Consider the following 20,197-nt stretch of genomic DNA (forward strand, 5'->3'; position numbering starts at 1 on the left):
CAATCCTGGCTCATGGCAACCTCCGCCTCCCAGGTTCAAGTAATTCTCCACGCCCAACTAATTTTGTATTTTTTTAGTAAAGACAGGGTTTCACCATGTTGGTCAGGCTGGTCTCAAACTCCAGCCCTCAGGTGATCAGTCCGCCTCGGCCTCCCAAAGTGCTGGGATTATAGGCGTGAGCCACTGTGCCCGGCTAAAAAAATTATTTTTAAAGAAGCCATTTCACCTACAATGACAGTTTTAAGGGTAAAGGATTATGAGTAATCTAATTATGTGAATCTGTGATTCATAATAAGAAAAAACTTCTTCAGGCCAGGCGCGGTGGCTCAAGCCTGTAATCCCAGCACTTTGGGAGGCCGAGACGGGCGGATCATGAGCTCAGGAGATCGAGACCATCCTGGCTAACACGGTGAAACCCTGTCTCTACTACAAAATACAAAAAACTAGCCGGGCGAGGTGGCGGGCGCCTGTAGTCCCAGCTACTCGGGAGGCTGAGGCAGGAGAATGGCGTAAACCCGGGAGGCGGAGCTTGCAGTGAGCTGAGATCCGGCCACTGCACTACAGCCTGGGCGACAGAGCCAGACTCCGTCTCAAAAAAAAAAAAAAAAGAAAAAACTTCTTCCTAAAGAAGAATCAGTGAGACAAAAAAAAAAAAAAAAAGGAGGAGGAGGAAACTGGGGCCTAGAATTTCTGTGAGGGTAATGAGATAAAGCACTACATGACATATATACAGGAATTAACATTTGGTTTATAGAACCTGTCTTAATATTACCTCTGCCCATAGTAGCTTTCAAAGAATTGTTCTTTCCATGGCTCCACCTTTTTCTCCTTCTCAATCTCTTGTCGAATTCTCACCTGCATCTCAGGTGTAAACTCACCTGCAATGTACCCAAAAAAGGATATTCAATAGAAAAATGCTATTTGCAACATGTAACTATTTATAAATCATGAAAGACTCATGCAGGAATCAGAATACTATCACGTGAAAGTAACAGCAACTCCCCAAACCTCCTCACTGTAAAGGAGGACCTAAATGCCATTAGGTGAAATAAAAATGTTTGCACACCACTCCATGTAGCTTTCAGTACTCAGTTGAGGCTGACAGAGCCTTTTCTCTGGGCTTCCCTGTGGTACCTTCCTCACGCTCCAAACATCACATTCCATACAGATTTATTTTATCTCTTACATAGAACTTCCAATTTATTTTCCACTAAAAGAAAAAGTGATGTGCTTTTAATAAACTATGCCACTGGGCATTTTTACTATTTTAAAGTTCAGTTTCTCCAAGGCAACTTAATTTTAGGCTTTTTATGTCTAACTGCATAAAGAAAAGCCATGGCCCTACTTAAAAGCATTCGAGATTCCAGTAAAAAGGTGGGGAGTTATTCTGGAGTTGTCGGTTTTCTAATTGGTCCAGAAATTGTACCAGGCTAATGCTCTAGCAAGAAGATACTCAACGTGCCAAAGACCCAACTGCTCTGAATATGCCATTTATTTGCATATACTACCAACCACCTCAATCCTTCCCACTCCATCAGCAGAGAACAGTGAATGTGCTTGGTAGGCCATCTTCAAACTTGTGGCTCAGATAGGCTGCTCCCTTTTATACTCTAATACCCAGGACATCAAGGAATAAGAGGTAGAAATGGCAGAATTTGAAGTTTAAGACCTCCTGGGGGTGAGAAGAAGGAGAGGAAAAGTGTTAGAGGACCGTGGACATCACAGTCATGGGCAAAGGATTGGGAAAAGAGGGAATTTGGCTGTCAGAATCCAACCCAGAACTCCTGCTGTTGAGTCTACTGTGTATCTGAAAATGAGGAATAAAATGTACTGAACCCTGTTCACATATATACAGTGTTCCAAGTTGCTGTTCATAAAATATGATCACATGACTATAGGTACAGCAGTCACTTGTTTGCATGTTTAAAAAAAAAAGTTAACACTGATAATAATAATCGCTGTATCACTGCTGACAGTGCCTACTTGCAAAAAAGTGGGGGCTGAGGAAGTAAATCCTTTACCAATTTATTGTTAGTTAAAGAAACGTACTGGTAGAAATGGTATGTTTTAATCTTTCCAAAAAAAAAAGGGGGTCTCTGCCCAAAAAAAATCTGTAGGAAAGAGAAAGGTCCACAGTAATCAGAGCAAGAGATCCCTTCTACATAGAATTTCTTCTAAAAGAAGAGGATGGGAAAAGTCAACAATTTCAAAAAACAATCTAGATTATATATTAGCTCTTCATTTAACTTAATTGTTAGGGATCTGACAGAAAATAAACAATGAATAGCATTCCTAATGCGCTCCTTACAAATGTATATATTTTAAAGTCTCTCACACTTGTTTAAGGCTATTCTTTGGTATACGACTTTTCAAGTTCTATTATTTATTCCACGTATACTGAAAAACAGATATAATAAAAATAATTCAGCCAGTGGTTTTACTTATGTCTGCATATTAGAATCGTTTGGGAAAACTTTGAAACAAACCAACAAACAAAACCAATAAAGCTCTGACACTAACCCAGAGCAATAAAAACAAAATCATTGACAGTGGCGTCTGCACATCAGTATTTTAAAAAATACCACAGGTGTTTTTCAGCTGCAGAGGTGAAGAACTGCTAGTACTGAGAGATACTACATGCAGTGCCCACACACAATCAGTCATTAGAAGCATGGCACACATGGCAGACCAGTGATCACAGTCAGTAATTTTTGGTCATGATCCATACTTACTACAACGTTCTGACTGCCAATTAACTGTCCATTTCAAAAGGCTGAATTTTATATTATATGAAATATAAAATATGATATATATGAAATATACAAAATATACCTTAATGAAGTGATCTTTTAAAAAACTCTCACTGATTGATTTTACTGTTAGTTTTATTGAACCTAGGCAGTAATAAACAGGTTATCTCACTGCTTACCAAACTGGGATGCAGAGCACCATAAAGTGACTAATTCTACACTCTTATTAGGGAGCCTAATAAAATTTCAATTCCTAGGCATTAATGTAGAATTGCTGAATCAGAATCTTTAGGAGCAGGGCACAAAAATCTGTATTTTTTAATTTCTTGGAAGCTTTATATCATTAAATAAACGTGTTGCTGGACTCCATCTGGTGTTAACCTGATAACATAAGCACTAGATAAAAGTCTAACAATATGTTTCACACAGGATAGTTGATTCTATCCTATTGTAACATCTTGTTGTCCTTTACCTTCCAAAACTGCTTAAATTACCTGATGAGGAAGAGAGGTGTTCTGGGTGCACACACCACCTGGGAGACACATTAGGTAGAGCACTTACCTTCTGAGAGTCTTTCCTTCCAGCCTTGGGCTGCTGAAGTGAAGAATTCATTGTTAAGGGCTGAGCCATTTAACTTCATTAAACCATCTGGACCAACCTGGGTCAAAGAATAAGCCAAGGAAAGCTTACAAAGAAAGTGAAAGGTATCATGGGGTATTTGACTTTCCTTTCATTTTAGAAAAGAATGTATATATATTTAATTTTATAGAAATATGAATATCTCATACTATGTGCTTATTCAGGACAACTCTGTTATTTAATGTAATATCACTTTGTTCTAAAACATTGCTTTCCTATTTACCTCTCCTCACTCCTCTCTCCATTCACACCCATTTCCTAATAATTAAAAATCTACTCACAGAACCACACATAAAGTGATGGAACAACTGGCTATCCAACCAGTAGAAAATAAAGCTGAATCCCAGATTCAAATAATGTAAAAAAAAAAAAAAAAAGGATGGACTAAAAATCTAAATGTAAATTTTAAGTCAAAAACAGTTTTTTGAAGAAAATTAAGAAAACGATTTGGACATCCTTGAGACTGAGGAACTCTTCTTAACCCAACTTTACTTTCCAAACCTATGTGGGTCGACATCATTTCCCCCGGCTCTACAGCAGAAATTGGTAAACTTTCTGTAAAGGGCTAGACAACAAATACTTCAACTGTGCAGGCCATATGGCTTGATTTCAGCTACTCAACTCTGCCACTGTAGCACAAAAGTAGTTATGGACAATATGAAAACTAATAGGAGTGGCTTTAAGCCAATAAAACTTCATTAATCAGGCAGTCAGCTGGAAATTGCTTAGTGGGCTGTAGTTTGCTGACTGCTGATTCATACTCCAGAGAACTGGTACAAGAGTAATGGTGTTCCTATAAAAACAGTTTATCCAGTCTCTACTTGAGTATTACAGTGATAAGCAAGTTACTCCACTACAAGATAATATATTCTGCAGTTTAATCCTCCAACTGTGAAAAAGTTATTTTAACCCCAAATCTGCTTTCTGTATAACAAAAGTTTACCTCTTCCATACCACGGGCCTTCAAATATATTGAAAGAGAAGTGTTTTGATCCAAACCTATGTTTTTCTCTGGTCTAAATATTTTTCTACTGCTCATTGCTGGATACTCCACACAGTGAAGTACAGCTTCAAACTTTTCATTCTTTAAACACTCTAAATTGCATCTGACAGTAGTTTGTATTTCACTTCATCGAAATTCCATATTCTCTACACATAGGGACAATGTTACTCAAGATTACTGTGGGCTCCAACCGTGTTAACAAATGAAAAACTAGCTAAGTAACCTCCTATTAAGAATACCTGGGCTGGGCGCGGTGGCTCACGTCTGTAATCCCAGCACTCTGGGAGGCTGAGGCAGGCAGATCACAACGTCAGGAGATCGAGACCATCCTGGCTAACACGGTGAAACCCGATCTCTACTAAAAATACAAAAAAAAAACAAAAAACAAAAAACAAAAAAAAACTAGCCAGGTGTGGCAGCACACGCCTGTAATCTCAGCCACTCGGGAGGCCGAGGCAGGAGAACTGCATGAACCCGGGAGGCGGAGGTTGCAGTGAGCCGAGATCGAGCCAATGCACTCCAGCCTGGGCGACAGAGTGAGACTCTGTCTCCAAAAAAAAAAAAAAAAAAAAAAAAAAGGATGCGAGCAATCTCCAAGAGGTTCTCTTAAAACTGCTGAAACTTCAGTCTCCTAACTTGTTCTAACCAAGAACTGGCATCCTCAAGCTATAATTTCTACAAGAGTTATGGTAGGGAGAGCAGTCACCAAGAAGAACCGGGTTCACTCCTTTGCCCCCACCTCTATAAGAATACCTCATTTATTTGGGCTCTCTGGACAACGGACTCTGAACTCCTTTGACATGTTCTGATTCATAACACTATGAAATTGTTATCAATGAAGTCTAGTAGGAAGATGATTTTCAGAATTAGAAAGATTTAGTTTTAACTCAATAAGTCAATCAGCTAATAATGAATTCTGTAGTTTACTTATTCTGTTATCCTCTTACTATGAACAAGAGTATAACTAGTTCTTTTACTGTGTAAACTAAGGAAAACGCCTCTCTCTCATCATTTTAATAAACATTCTTAAAAGTTGGAGGTTAGGGAGACCTATCACATTACTTAGAACACAGCTGAGATTTTTAAAAATCTCACAAGTGAAGAAAGCTTAAAAAATCATAATTCTTCTATCTTCCTTTTCCAGAGGGAGGAAACAGAAGATCAGAAGAGGGAGTGACTTGGTACACTGTTTTCCCTGATGAAAGCCAAAGTCTCAGACCTTTACTTTATTCCTGACCAAGGTAAATCACTAAAGTTCTCTGGTCCCTGCCTTGACGCTTGCCAGACGTTTGGTATTTCTTTTTGCTACTTTTTTTTTAAGTATAACTTGTATTGGGTTTTAAGTTCTCTATTATGGAAGTAATAAATGTTTCTCTTAGAAAAATGTAACAAAAGAATGCAAACTGTGAACATTCTCAAGTCCACCACTGTTCATACCATGTTGCATTGTCTTTCCAGCTGTATTTATTTATCTGGACCTATGTTTTTGGCTTATTCCTCACATTTCCCACTCCACTGAGGCACTGGCCCACATCCTGTTGATACTGGACCAAGACAACTCTTCCTCCTGAAGTTTATGTTTGTTTTTTTTTTTCTTGAGATGGAATTTCACTCTGTCACTCAGGCTGGTGTCCAGTGGCACCGTCTTGGCTCACTGCAATCTCCGCCTCCCAGGTTCAAGTGATTCTCCTGCCTCCACCTCCCGAGTAGCTGGGATTACAGGCACCTGCCACCACACCCGGCTAATTTTTGTATTTTTAGTAGAGACAGGGTTTTGCCATGTTGGCCAGGCTGGTCTTGAACTCTGGACCTCAGGTGATCTGCCCTCCTGGGCTGCCCAAAGTGCTGGGACTACAGGTGTGAGCCACCATGACCGGCCTCCTCCTGAACTTCATTCTATGGATGCCTAAATCCTAATACAGTCAAAATAATTCTGTAATCTTGAAATTCTGGCAGGAGAATTTTTCTTTTTTTCCTAAGCCTTAAAAAGCTCGCCTATTAAGAAACTTATGTAAAAATATTCTTACTTCTCAGTACCATTAATACCACTTTACAAGTATACATAAACAGCTATTTTTAAAATCTTAAGGAGTTCAATGACGCACCTGTCGATCTACCTCTGGGAGTAGTAGAAGCAGTCGCTGTTGGCAATCTCCAGGAAGGACTGAAAATGTGTGCTTGTTGATCAGTGCTCGCAGATTTGTATTAACCAGAATGGAGTCCGGTGTCTCAACGTCAATGTCGGCACATTTAGTTCTTTTCATTTGTCCTACAAAAACGGAAAAGGATTGTTTGGGCCTCCTTCACAAGTCCTGTTTCTATATAAACTGTAGCTTTCTGTGCAGTATAAAAAATCCACAATTGTAAGCATTTAAATATCACACTGTGAAGAAGGTAACGCTTAAGATCTTAGGATTTTCTTCTAAGACTAACAAAACAAGTTTTGTTCATTTATAGAGGATAAAAGAATACAGTGTATCTATCTTCTGTGCATAAATAGAACAAAGTCTGTAAAAATGAGTCTTCTACCATACTAAAACTGCATTTTATGTTTGACACTAGATTATTTCCCCCAAAAAACTGAGAAAGTTTATGATAAATGATAGGAAGAATGTCTCAGAAAGAAAATCCAAATCTACAAATCATACTGATATCCTTTGCCTCTTTTCATGACTTTTTTTTTCACTGATTTTAATTTGCATTGGCTAAAAATGTTATGATTTAATACCTTAGCAGTTTTAGGAAATCTGTCCACAACCAGAAGGTTACAATCTTTCAAAAAACTGAGTACACAAAGGATTAAAATGTAAATAAAAATTTATATATATACACAAAAGACCAACTTGGAAAAAATATTTAGAAGCCATGACAAAAGGCTGCTATTCTTCATATGAAAATAGCAATTACAAATCAATAAGAAAAAGACAAATACCACCAAGAGAAAAATGAGCAAAGGAAATTAAAAGGTAATTCAGTCCACTAACCTTAAGTAGATGCTAAGATATTATTTTTTTAAAATGCAAATTAAACCAATGAACATAAAATATTATTTGTCTATGAAATGGCAAAATATTGCAATATGGTAATGGGAATATGCAGGCAAAAAAAGCAAAAAGCACTTTCAAATACTGCTGATGGGGCTGAATCAGCATAATCTTATAAAATAAAATCTAACAATATCTAGCAAAATGTTAATCTACATAATACTCTGGGACCTATACAATCATATACCCTCTGCCTCCTGGGGGAAGCACAAACAAAAGAAAGGATTTCCCTCAAATTAATCCCACTGGATTCCTACAAATTAAAATCTAGCATTACTACTTCAGAAGGATTACCCAAAAAATGAGAAGTTATGACACTATAAGAGAGAATCATTAGAAACTAGAAATAACAGATGGAGACCTAGAAGTACTGAAGCTATCAGATATATAGAATACAGAATTGCTATGTACAAAATGTTTAAGGAAATAAAGAATGTAATTACAAAAATAAGGACAAAACAATTAGGAATACACAGACTTTAAAAAATGGGACATCTAGAAATGTAGAATAAAAATTGATGAAATTGATTAAACAGTAGTTTCACAATATTAAAGAGGGTCTACACTATATAGCCAAACAATTTACTCTCAATTTACCCAATTTATACTCTCAGAATATAAGAGAAGATAAAATATTTTTAGAGATTTAGCAAAAACATAAATGACAGAATGAGAAGGTCTAACAAATACCTGACTGAAGATCAAGAATGAGAAAATAAAGAGAATGGAAAAAAGGCAATATTCCAAGAACTGACAGTTGTACATTTACAGCAACTGATGAAAACCACAAACCTAAAGCTCTAGAAGTGGAACATATTCCAAAGAGGACAGAAAGACATCCATGCAGAGACTCAGCATAGTAAAAGTGTTTATCAAAGACAAAAAGAATAGCTTGAAAGCATCCACGAGGATGGGAACAATCACATAAAAAGGAATGAAAGAGCAGTAGTAAACTTCTTAACACAATGGAATTTAGAATAAGGTAAATAATATCTGTAAAATGCTGAGAGAAAATAATCACTAACCTACAAATGCATGTCCACCAAACTACCCTTCGAAAATGAACATGAAAGAAGGATATTTATAAACCAAAACTGAAGGCATTCACTACTCAGAAACCTGATACAAATACAGTTCTTATTGTACTTCAGGAAAGAAAATCATTGCAGAATGGGTTGAAATACAATAGAGAAAGGTAAACATGTAGATAAATATATGTACACATTGTTTATATAAAATAATAGTATTCTAGTGTCTGATTTGTGAGGTTAAAAACAAAATACAAAAAAAAGACAATTAATATTTATTTAAGTCCAGATATAAAAGATAAGTGCTGAACTGTTGTATTTCCCCTGTTCTGGAGGAAAATCAAGATGGTTACTTTTAAGAATTAAAGACATATTACATTTAACTAAAAAATATTTAGAACTATGATATACCAATTTTTTAAAATGTGTGGTACCATTTAAGGAATCACTAACCACTAAGAGAAATTGAGTGCATACCAAACTCAGTAGAGAGAAAAAAAAGGCTACAAGAGAAGCAATATGAATATACCAAAAAAAAAAAAAAAAATTAGTAAAGCCAAAAAACCTTTTCAGAAATTTAAAAGAAGAGTAAGAAAGAGACTGCGAGCGGTGGCCCATGCCTATAATCCTAGCATTTTGGGAGGCCAAGGCAGGCGAATCACTTGAGGGCAGGAGCTCAAGACCAGCCTGGCCAACATGGTGAAACTCCATTTCTACTAAAAGTAAAAAATTAGCTGTGTGTGGTGGCGGGTGCCTGTAATCCCAGCTACTCAGGAGGCTGAGACAGGAGAATCACTTGAACCTGGGAGGCAGAGGTTGCAGTGACCTGAGATCGCGCCACTGCACTCCAGCCTGGGTGACAGAGCGCGACTCTTTCTCGAAAAAAAAAAAAAAAAGAATAAGAAAGGAAACAAGAAACACAGCAATAGGATAAAAAACTAAGACTGTAGAAACAAGTCCAAATATTAACAAATACAGTAAATGTAAATAAATAAAACTCATCAAATGAGAGCTTGTCACTGGGTTGAAACCAAAACAAAGAAATTTCAGCCAGTTATAAGCTATTTAGAGAGAGATTATGTAAAGCACAAGGACACAGAAATGAAGTCACACACGAGGCAAAAACTAACCATGCATTTATTAACATCAAATGAAAGATTATTTTAGTAAAAACACTTATTGATGATAAGGTAAATAAACATTCAATCCATCAGAAAGATTTTAAACATGAAAACATCCAATATCAAGTAATTTCAAAACATGTGAAATAAAAACTGAAAGAACAGGGAGAACTGGACAAACCCACCATTTGGATAGGAAATTTCAACACGTCTCTCTCAATTATTAATAAATCAAGCAAACCAAAAGCAGCTATCACTCACTTAAAAAGCTGATTTCAGGCCAGGCGCAGTGGCTCATGCCTGTAATCCCAGCCCAGCACTTTGGGGGGCCGAGGTGCGTGGTATCACGAGGTCTGGAGTTCAAGACCAGCCTGATCAACACGGTGAAACCCTGTCTCTATTAAAAATACAAAAATTAGCCAGGACTGGTGACATGCGCCTATAATCCCAGCTACTCAGGAGGCTGAGGCAGGAGAATTGCTTGAACCTGGGAGGTGGAGGTTGCAGTGAGCCAAGATCATGCCACTGCACTCCAGCCTGGGTGAGTGAGCAAGACTCCGTGTCAAAAAAAAAAAAAAAAAAAAAGCTGATTTCAGATTAACAAGCTTGCTCTAACAAACACAGAATTATGTGTTGAATGACTAAGAGTATACCTACAAAATTCAGATTAGGTCAAAAAAAGGAGGTCTCAGTAAATTTTGAGTAACAGTAGTGCAGTAACAGCAACAACAGCAGCAGCAAACTTATATAGGGATTCCTAAGTGCCAGACACTGTTCTAAGCATTTACATATATTCACTCATTTATCTGTCATACAACCCTATGAAGTAGGTAACTATTACCACCCCATTTCACAGATGAAGAAAGTGAGACCCAGATATAACTTGCCCAAATCACATTATTAAGTTAGTGTAGGAATTTAAACCCAGGCAATTTGATTTTAAAGTCTTTTCTTCATCAGTATACCACACAGGCATAAGCATCACACAGTTCATGCATGATATCTGAACAGAGGCTTCATAACAAAAAGATAAACAAAAATCCCTATATATTTGGAAATTAACAACAACAAACCAAAAAAACTTCAAAATAACTCCTGGGCCAAAGAACAAATTACAATAAAATTTTAAATCTTTTCAAAGTGAATAATAAAAACAGTGTCTAAGAGGTAAATGTTATCTATAAATTCAAATAGTACCTAAAGATACAAAATAAAAACAAAGGTTTCTACATTCAAATCCAACCTTCCTGCCAGAAATGACATTTTAAATTGGATGACATGAAATCACAATGTACATGTTAATCATATTTGGTTTTTAATTTCACTAAATATCTTGAACATTTTTCAAATTATCACCTACAAATTAATCTTCTTTCTTTTAAAAAAGCTGCATCATATTCCAACATACACACCAGGGGTGTCCAATTTTCTGGCTTCCCTGGGCCACACTGGAAGAAGAATTGTCGTGGGCCACACATAAAATACGCTAACACTAACTAATGAGCTGTAACAAAAAGGTAAATAAAAAAAAATCACCAAAAAAAAATCTCATAATGTTTTAAGAAAGTTTATGAATTTGTGTTGAGCAGCATTCAAAGCCACCCTGGGCCACATGCAGCCTGTGGCAGGTTGGGCAAACTTGCTATACACCATGATTAATTTAAATGGAATACCACTGATGATAAAGGTAGGTGGCTACCAGTTTTTTGTTTAATATAAACAATGTTGCAATGCCTCTATAAACTTTTGAAAAGCAACAGCTTTGTTTGCTTTTCCCATATAATTAATAGAACTGGACTGTCAACCTTTCTTGAATAATTTTTACTATTTATGCATTCATTGTACCTGCACATCACAGTCAAACTTTAGTTAAAATGTTGACTTCTTAAAAGACTGGCAAGTAGTTGTGAATTATTTTCTACTACTGATTGAACTGTGTACCCTGAAGATACTTTTTTGTTTCAAAGTGGTCAGTTTAAGTTCTCTAATTTTAGTAAAGATGACTTACTCAAGTTTTTCCAATTTAGGTTGCCGTAATCTATTATATTATACTTGAAATCTGAGGTATGTTTATTCTTCTGACTGAATCTGGGATGTAAAAATATATATTATCAATTTTACTGAAGTTAATAAAAATGATACCAATGTCAGCTAGAAAGTATTTTATATAAATTAGCTAATTTAGTTTTATCATTTATGTTTTACACAACTTCTTCCACATGTTTTGAAAATAGTCATTGTGTGGCCAGGCGCGGCGGCTCACGCCTGAAATCCCAGCACTTTGGGAGGCCGAGGCTGGCAGATCACGAGGTCAGGAGATCGAGAGCATCCTGGCTAACACAGTGAAACTCCGTCTGTACTGAAAATACAAAAAAATTAGCCGAGCGTCGTGGCGGGTGCTACTTGGGAGGCTGAGGCAGGAGAATGGCATGAACACAGGAGGCGGAGCTTGCAGTGAGCCGAGATTGCGCCACTGCGCTCTAGCCTGGGCAACAGAGTGAGACTCCATCTCAGAAAAAAGAAAATGGTCATTGTGGCTATGTTACAAAAATTTCCACACTATTTCCCTTAATGCTCATTTGCTTGAAAGAAGATGGACTTTTGCTTACTTCTCAGCCATCAGGTCAAACTTAAATAAACACAAATGGTGCTTTCTTTTTTTATGGTTAATTTTTCCTAGTTTTCCATGAGTTAAAAATTCCTGGTCCATAATTTCTCAATTTTATACCTCTACATTTCTTTTGCAATTTACTAAAATTTCAATTTTAACTGATTTTAAGTAGAATATGGGCTCCATGAGGAAGAAATACTGTTCTGTTCATCATCATAGCCCTGGGACTCTAAATCTGTGTTTGGCTTATTAGCATTCCTTCTATAGATATTTGTTTAATAAATATTTTTATTCTTAGCAGTGAAACTAAGGATCAAAGGGCACATTTGGTTTAAATATGTGATATACTAAATTAAGAAAATGTACAATCCCCTCTAGAATCAAACTAAGGTTTTTTGATTTTTTTTTTTTTTTTTTTTTTACAAAGCATTTGTCTGAAATATTGTTACTTCTGTTCTCACACTTAATACTTTAGATCAGTCTGGAATATGTAAACGAATACAGAATAAATTTCCCTCAGAATGTGTCAGCACTGCTATACTTTTAGCTTCCATGTTGCTGCTAAGGATGTCTGTACTCCCAATTCTTGAATCTTTCTATGTGAAGTATTTTTCTTCTTTCTGGAGGCTTTTTGTTACCTTTTCATGACCCTATATGTTTCAAGGATTTTTTTAAAAACGTGCCTTGGCATAGGTTTCTTTTCACTCATGTTTCTTAATCCCTATTACACACTTTTAATCTGGAATTCTGTGGCTTTTTACTCTAAATAATGTTCTTATATTATTTTTATCACATTCTGTTCTTCCTTTCTGATAGTCCTACTACGTGAGACATTGTACAACCTAGATTGTTGTTCCAAGTTTCTTACTTTTTCTCTCCTACTGAACCTCTTTTTCACTTTGACAGATTTTTCTAAGAAATTTCTTCAACTTAATGAAACATTATCAAGATGATCTCTGCTTAGCTGGGAATCTATATATTTGCCTGCAGGTTTTTTTCTAAGACTATTCAATGTCTTTAGGTACCAATCCACCAATCTCAAGCTGGACCATGATGGGAGGAAGAAGGAAGTAGTGGTGTTAGAAATATGTCTTGTTAGCATTTTGAAAGCGAAGGAGGAGAATCCCTATTCAATATTTACATTTTACTTGATTTTCCAGATTTCAGTACAGTGCCTCCTCATCTGCCCCCAGCTATGTTTGATATCGCTGAATTTGGAGTTTCTCTGGTTCAAATTTCACCTCAAAATAAACCTCCTGTCTCCTGCTGGGGTAAGGCATCAAACTGCTTCTTACTAACTTTCAAACAAAATTTCCCCCTTCTCTTCTGTAATACATCATATCCCCAATTCTTGAGCCTTCCTGGTGTTCTGCAGCCTTATGTGGCTGGTTTATCCCTGGCAACTGCTCTTCAGCTCAGTGAAAAATTCTATCCAGTTTTCATCTCTCAAAATTTGCTGACGTCTCTTGCCCAGCTGTGGTCTCCTTGTTTTCTTTGTCTGTATGGATTTGATCTTTTGTATTTCCATATTACCATTTCAATGGGATTTCAAAAGGAATAGAGAGAAGAAATCAGTCTGTCATATATATTTAGTTATAAGCCCTTCTTTCTTTCTTTACACAGAAATAAAAAAATGAATAATGCTGGACAAAGCAAACTATTGGCAGAAAGGGAAATAAACCACAAAATGACTGATAATAAATCTTTCTCTCAAATACAGCTTGTTAAGAGGAAGACAGGAACAACATGAATACAGTCAAGAGCTCAAAGGTAAACAGGGGATAACAGAAGAAAGACATACGAAACCAATTCTGTTCCTGTTACTTTTCATTTCCTAACAGTAATTATGTTAGCAACAACAAAAGTTATGTCTAATCTTTGTTATGTAACTCAAATCTAAGTTGTAAGTACCTAAGTCAGGTACCTAAGTCAGGTAGCTGATGAATTTTAAACACGCAGCTGATAAATCATGGTAATGAAAACTGAAGTCTTTGTAAGCAAACTTACTGGTATGGAGTCTCTCAGATCTCTGGAATGACTTCTTCCCCAAGCCTAGCAAAGTATTTTCCACTTTAACTGAAGAAGAAAAGCTGGAGTTTGAGTTCTGAGGGCTGTTTGACTGTCCATCAGATTGCTTTCCCTCCCATGTTGCTAGGAGAAAAAAATACGTAAAGACTGGTAGCACTGAGATTATAGACAGAATCAATTAATCAATCATTCAACATTCACTAAATGAAGTTATGTATGAGGCAATGTGACCCTCCCTAATGTGTTTTGAGTTTGAGAATTAAAGTCAAAGAGTAAAATAAAACTGTTTTTCCTCCCAGCATACTATTTGCTTCTAGTGGTAAATTTCCTTTCTCATAAAAATGCAGTTCTGTAAGATTCAGATTGAGTCTGGCAGGCCCATAGAATCAGCTTATGGTATCAAACTGAATTATGTAATACAATACAGAGTCTGTATGTAGAAAGTTTAGAGTAGAAACAAACACGCAACCACAACAAAAGATCCAAAGGCCTTACAGATATGTCCAAAATAAACTCAAAGGTTGTATGTATTCTTAGGAAAACCTGTTATTCTTACAGAAAACTGGCTAAGAGTTTAGTTTGCGCCTCTTGGAAACATCAGATTTTAAGGTTGTTGATTAGAGGTTTCCAAACATTTATTAGATTAGACCATCTTGAAAGTCAGTCATTTATTTCCTTCTTACGTGCAAATCCCAGTGCTAACGTTTTTTTGGAAACAGGGTCTTGCTCTGTCATCCAGGCTGCAGTGCAGTGGTGAGATCAGGGCTAATGGCAGTCTTGACCTCCCAGGCTCAACCAATTCTCCCACCTTAGCTTCCTGAGTAGCTGGGGCTACAGGTGTGCACCACTACATCCGGCTAATTTTGTTTGTTGTTGTTGAGACAGAGTCTCACTATTTTGCCCAGGCTGGTCTTGAACTCCTGGGCTCTGAGTTATTTTTTAATAACTGCATGATTATTTTGCATACAACTTCTCCCATTTATCCTGGAAGGATTTATATTGATGTTCTGGCAGTACAAGGATTGTGTAAGTAAATGTAATTTAAAAATAAATGATGTCATAAACAAATTAGGAAAACCAACACAAAAATACTGGGAAAAAGAAACTTCCATTGAAAAAATGCCCAAACTGCTTACCAGGTTTGGCAGGTACAGAGTCACTGGCTGCTTTGACAGTCTTGAGAGAGAGATGCTGGTTGGAGGAGATGGATATGCTTGGCTTGCACTGCTGCTGCTGCTTCTTCTGCTGTTGCTGCTTTAGAGCCTATAAAGATAAAACAGACTATAAGAAACAAAACAAATCAGTTTTTTAGTAGTAATATAAAGTAAATTACTTCTTTTTCAAATGGCAAGAAGCATGCTGATTGTTCCATTTCTTTGAAATCTATCAAAGCAAACAAAATCCTAAATTAAGCCAACTTTCACTTCTTCACCTTTTGGCTAAGATCAAATGTAGTATCTGTTCTTATCAGTTTAAATTAAGACAACTAAACACAAAGCGTAAATGATTCTTAGAGTTTGGATAGTTTTTGCCAGTATCATTCCTTTATATAAATGTGAAAAACAGTCATTAGCATTTTTTGGAACTTAAAAAAATCATTAGGTAAGCCAAAAACTTCCCAGTCTTGTAAGCAGAGACTGTATGTTTTCAATCATTTCTAGAAATGAAATTCTAAGCCTTATAAAAGAGCCCTGTCTGCATCAAACCTACGTAGAAATGTAAATATTTAGTTTATGCAGGCTTCAGAGGTACTATATATTTACAAAAGTTTGTAAATAACTACATCAGTTGTCTTGGGTGACAGCAATGAGATCTGTCCCAATTATCAAATTTCAGCAATTTACAGTAATGCAATAAACAGAGGGGGAAGACTAGACAATACTGGTTCTAACAACAGTGTGGTTCCTTCTGTCTACTTCAGAATATTTTGATTTCTATGAGGTTCTTAATTTATAGAATATACTTGATAATACTATTTAAAATCAACAGAAAAAAACAAGAAATGCCTAAATTTTAATCACAAAAACATTATGAAGGCAACTTTTAACTTAAGGGTTTTTTTTAAAAAAAAAGATAAAGAAACCAAGAAAAGTAATTTCAGGGAAAAAACCTGAAGTTTGACTTTGCTAGGTTGCCAGTTTCAAGATCTTAACACCGTCATGTGGAAAAGTCTGGAACAACTGGCTACTTCTGGATTCCTATTCTCTTTTCCCAATATAGTTTCCTCCTGCTTAACATTTCACACGTATCTCTGGCTATGCTATAGGCACAGTGGCAACAAATCATCTCCTCACTCTAAGTTGTCAACGCAGAAAAACAACTGAGAGAGCTCTATGTCTTGCTTAGGCTCACCTACATTTATAATAGGTTAGGCAGAAGCACAAAGTACATAAAATGGCTGTATTGACTGACCATTGATATGGCTTATTCTGTCACTCTTTGCAATTAGATCAGAAGATGTTCACAGACTTGCTGCAGATGCAGTCACCAGTATTCATTCCTTGCTCCTCACAGGACCCATGTAATTTCAGATTAATGTAAAATTTAATAGAACCACTTGATTGCAACTATTTCTGTTGTGATAGTGCACATTTATTTATTTATTTATTTATTTTATTTTTTGAGAACTATTTCTGCTGTGATCGTGTACATTTATTTATTTATTTATTTATTTATTTATTTTCTGAGACGGAGTCTCGCTCTGTCACCCAGGTTGGAGTGCAGTGGCCGGATCTCAGCTCACTGCGAGCTCTGCCTCCTGGGTTTACGCCATTCTCCTGCCTCAGCCCCCCGAGTAGCTGGGACTACAGGCACCCACCACCACGCCCAGCTAGTTTTTTGTATTTTTTAGTAGAGACAGGGTTTCACCGTAGTAGCCAGGATGGTCTCGATCTCCTGACCTCATGATCCACCCGTCTCAGCCTCCCAAAGTGCTGGGATTATGGGCTTGAGCCACCGTGCCCAGCCCATTTTTTTTTTATTATTTATTACTTAATTTTTTGAGACGGGGTCTTGCTCTATTGCCCAAGCTGGAGTGCAGTGGCACGATCTTGGCTCATTGTAACCTCCACGCCCTGGGTTCAAATGATTCTCTCATCTCATCCTCCAAAGTAGCTGGGATTACAGGAGGTCTCTGAACCCCTGACCTCAGGTGATCTGCCTGCCTTGGCCTCCCAAAGTGCTAGGATTACAGGCATGAGTCACTGTACCCAACAAAGTTAAGTATAGTATAATGTTAAAAAATCCAGGCCAGGTGTGGTGGCTTACACCTGTAATCCCAGCACTTTGGGAGGTTGAGGCAGGTGAATCATTTGAGGTCAGGAGTTCAAGATCAGCCTGACCAACATGGTGAAACCCCGTCTCTACTAAAAACACAAAAATTAGCCAGGCAGTGTGATCAGCACCTGTAAGTAATCCCAGCTACTCGGGAGGCTGAGGTGGAGGCTGCAGTGGGCAACAAGAGAAACTCCGCCTCAGAAAAAAAAAAAAAAAGAAAAGAGAAAAAAAGAAAGTCTAGCTGTGCAATTCTGTGTTAGTAGATTAAAAGACAAAAATCTATGTGATCATCTCAATAAATCCCAAAGAAAACAAACCTGAAAAATTCAACACCTATTCATGATTTAAAAACACACATACAAACAAACGAAAGATTCTGAGCAAACTATGAACAAATTAGACACTTCAAAAATGTGATAAAAAGAGTATCTACCGGCCAGGTGCGGTGGCACACGCCTGTAATCCCAGGACCTTGGGAGGCCAAGGTTGGTAGATCACAAGGTCAAGAGATCGAGACCATCCTGGCCAACATGGTGAAACCTTGTCTCTACTAAAAACACAAAAACTAGCTGGGCATGGTGGCAGGCGCCTGCAGTCCCAGCTACTTGGGGAGGCTGAGGCAGGAGAATTGCTTGAACCCGGGAAGCGGAGGTTGCAGTGAGCTGAGATGGTGCCACTGTACTCCAGCCTAGCAACAGAGCAAGACTCCATCTCAAAAAAAAAAGAGTATCTACCAAAAACTTATAACATGTGTTACAAAGAGGTGCATAAATTACTAAAACCACATTGGGCTACTGCATGAAAGTTCCACTGACAAGGGCCCAATGTAAAAAATTTTCAAAAAATATCCAAAGACTGCCGAGGTGTGCGTTTTTAATATAGGAAATTCTACTTGATAAACACAGACTAGCAATGCTTACCTGCTTTAGTGCCTTCTTGCTGTGCTTCTGTGATGGAGAAATGACTTTACCTGCTGGAATGGTGGGTGATGGGCAGCCTGACTGTGGGGAGGACGATGATACTAGGAAAAAAAAAGTGACAATAAAAGATTTTTGTTAACAGAGATATCAAGCACCATTCCTTCCCCAATCATATGCTGCTACCTGGAGTAAGAACTGTGACCAAACACTTTCGGGAACGATGTACTTTTTGGAGTTTTACTGCAAACAGCCTCCCTTTTCAGTTTTTTTCCTCAGAAAGTTCTAGTGAAGGATGATAGGATTGGGAAGGTACGAGTGTTAGTATTCATTACTTTCCATTTATTAATTTTTCAATAGAATTGACTGAAGAATGACTCATCAAATCAGATAAAACTTAGAAAAGATTCTAGGGCCTTTTAGACAGTATCTATGGTCTCACAGTAAATCTAATGACAACATGATATAGTGGAAGGGCCTTGGGCTGGCAGTTTAAAATAAAGACATTAAGGCCATTCGACCTCAAAACTCTACCCTAGTTTTAATCCTTACATTCCTTCATCCTTTAAATCAATAGTTACAGGTTTACCAATGTGAGAGGGCATTTTAAGATTTCTCTAATGGAAGCAATTTGAATTTGCATAGGATGTAACCACTCTCTACTTCATCACTAGCTGTTTTATATAGTCTGGCAGAGCTCAGCCAGACCTGAGTGGGTCTTATGTGAATGAGGGTTCTTTCTTTAAGAATCTATACCTCTTAGGTATAAGGAGGAGTTGGTACCATTCCTTCTGAAACTATTCCAATCAATAGAAAAAGAGGGAATCCTCCCTAACTCATTTTATGAGGCCAACATCATCCTGATACCAAAGCCTGGCAGAGACACAACAAAAAAAGAGAATTTTAGACCAATATCCCTGATGAACATCGATGCAAAAATCCTCAATAAAATACTGGCAAACCGGATTCAACAACACATCAAAAAGCTTATCCACCATGATCAAGTGGGCTTCATCCCTGGGATGCAAGGCTGGTTCAACATTCGCAAATCAATAAACATAATCCAGCATATAAACAGAACCAAAGACAAGAACCACATGATTATCTCAATAGATGCAGAAAAGGCTTTTGACAAAATTCAACAGCCCTTCATGCTAAAAACGCTCAATAAATTCGGTATAGATGGAACGTACCTCAAAATAATAAGAGCTATTTATGACAAACCCACAGCCAATATCATACTGAATGGGCAAAAACTGGAAAAATTCCCTTTGAAAACTGGCACAAGACAGGGATGCCCTCTCTCACCACTCCTATTCAACATAGTGTTGGAAGTTCTGGCTAGGGCAATTAGGCAAGAGAAAGAAATCAGGGGTATTCAGTTAGGAAAAGAAGAAGTCAAATTGTCCCTGTTTGCAGATGACATGATTGTATATTTAGAAAACCCCATTGTCTCAGCCCAAAATCTCCTTAAGCTGATAAGCAACTTCAGCAAAGTCTCAGGATACAAAATTAATGTGCAAAAATCACAAGCATTCTTATACACTAGTAACAGACAAACAGAGAGCCAAATCATGAATGAACTTCCATTCACAATTGCTTCAAAGAGAATAAAATACCTAGGAATCCAACTTACAAGGGATGTAAAGGACCTCTTCAAGGAGAACTACAAACCACTGCTCAGTGAAATAAAAGAGGACACAAACAAATGGAAGAACATACCATGCTCATGGATAGGAAGAATCAATATCGTGAAAATGGCCATAGTGCCCAAGGTAAT

The 20,197-nt window shown here is 37.2% G+C and overlaps 1 protein-coding gene and 1 pseudogene across 2 annotated transcripts in view; one reads left to right on the plus strand and one right to left on the minus strand.

The window, feature by feature from the left end:
* The window catches only part of ASXL2 (ASXL transcriptional regulator 2), a 158,341-nt gene that overhangs the window by 15,994 nt on the left and 122,150 nt on the right, over positions 1 to 20,197 (minus strand). For both annotated transcript variants that reach the window (XM_025354224.1, XM_025354225.1), the window contains 6 exons: positions 18,421 to 18,521; positions 15,361 to 15,487; positions 14,204 to 14,347; positions 6,498 to 6,661; positions 3,312 to 3,408; positions 773 to 878 (listed from right to left, as the gene is read on the minus strand). In XM_025354224.1, coding sequence (XP_025210009.1) covers positions 773 to 878; positions 3,312 to 3,408; positions 6,498 to 6,661; positions 14,204 to 14,347; positions 15,361 to 15,487; positions 18,421 to 18,521 — 739 coding nt within the window. The remainder of the gene's footprint in view (positions 1 to 772; positions 879 to 3,311; positions 3,409 to 6,497; positions 6,662 to 14,203; positions 14,348 to 15,360; positions 15,488 to 18,420; positions 18,522 to 20,197) is intronic.
* LOC112605512 lies at positions 15,644 to 15,770 on the plus strand (annotated as a pseudogene).

This window comes from Theropithecus gelada, chromosome 13, assembly GCF_003255815.1.
Source record: "Theropithecus gelada isolate Dixy chromosome 13, Tgel_1.0, whole genome shotgun sequence".
In the NCBI taxonomy this organism is placed as follows: domain Eukaryota; kingdom Metazoa; phylum Chordata; class Mammalia; order Primates; family Cercopithecidae; genus Theropithecus; species Theropithecus gelada.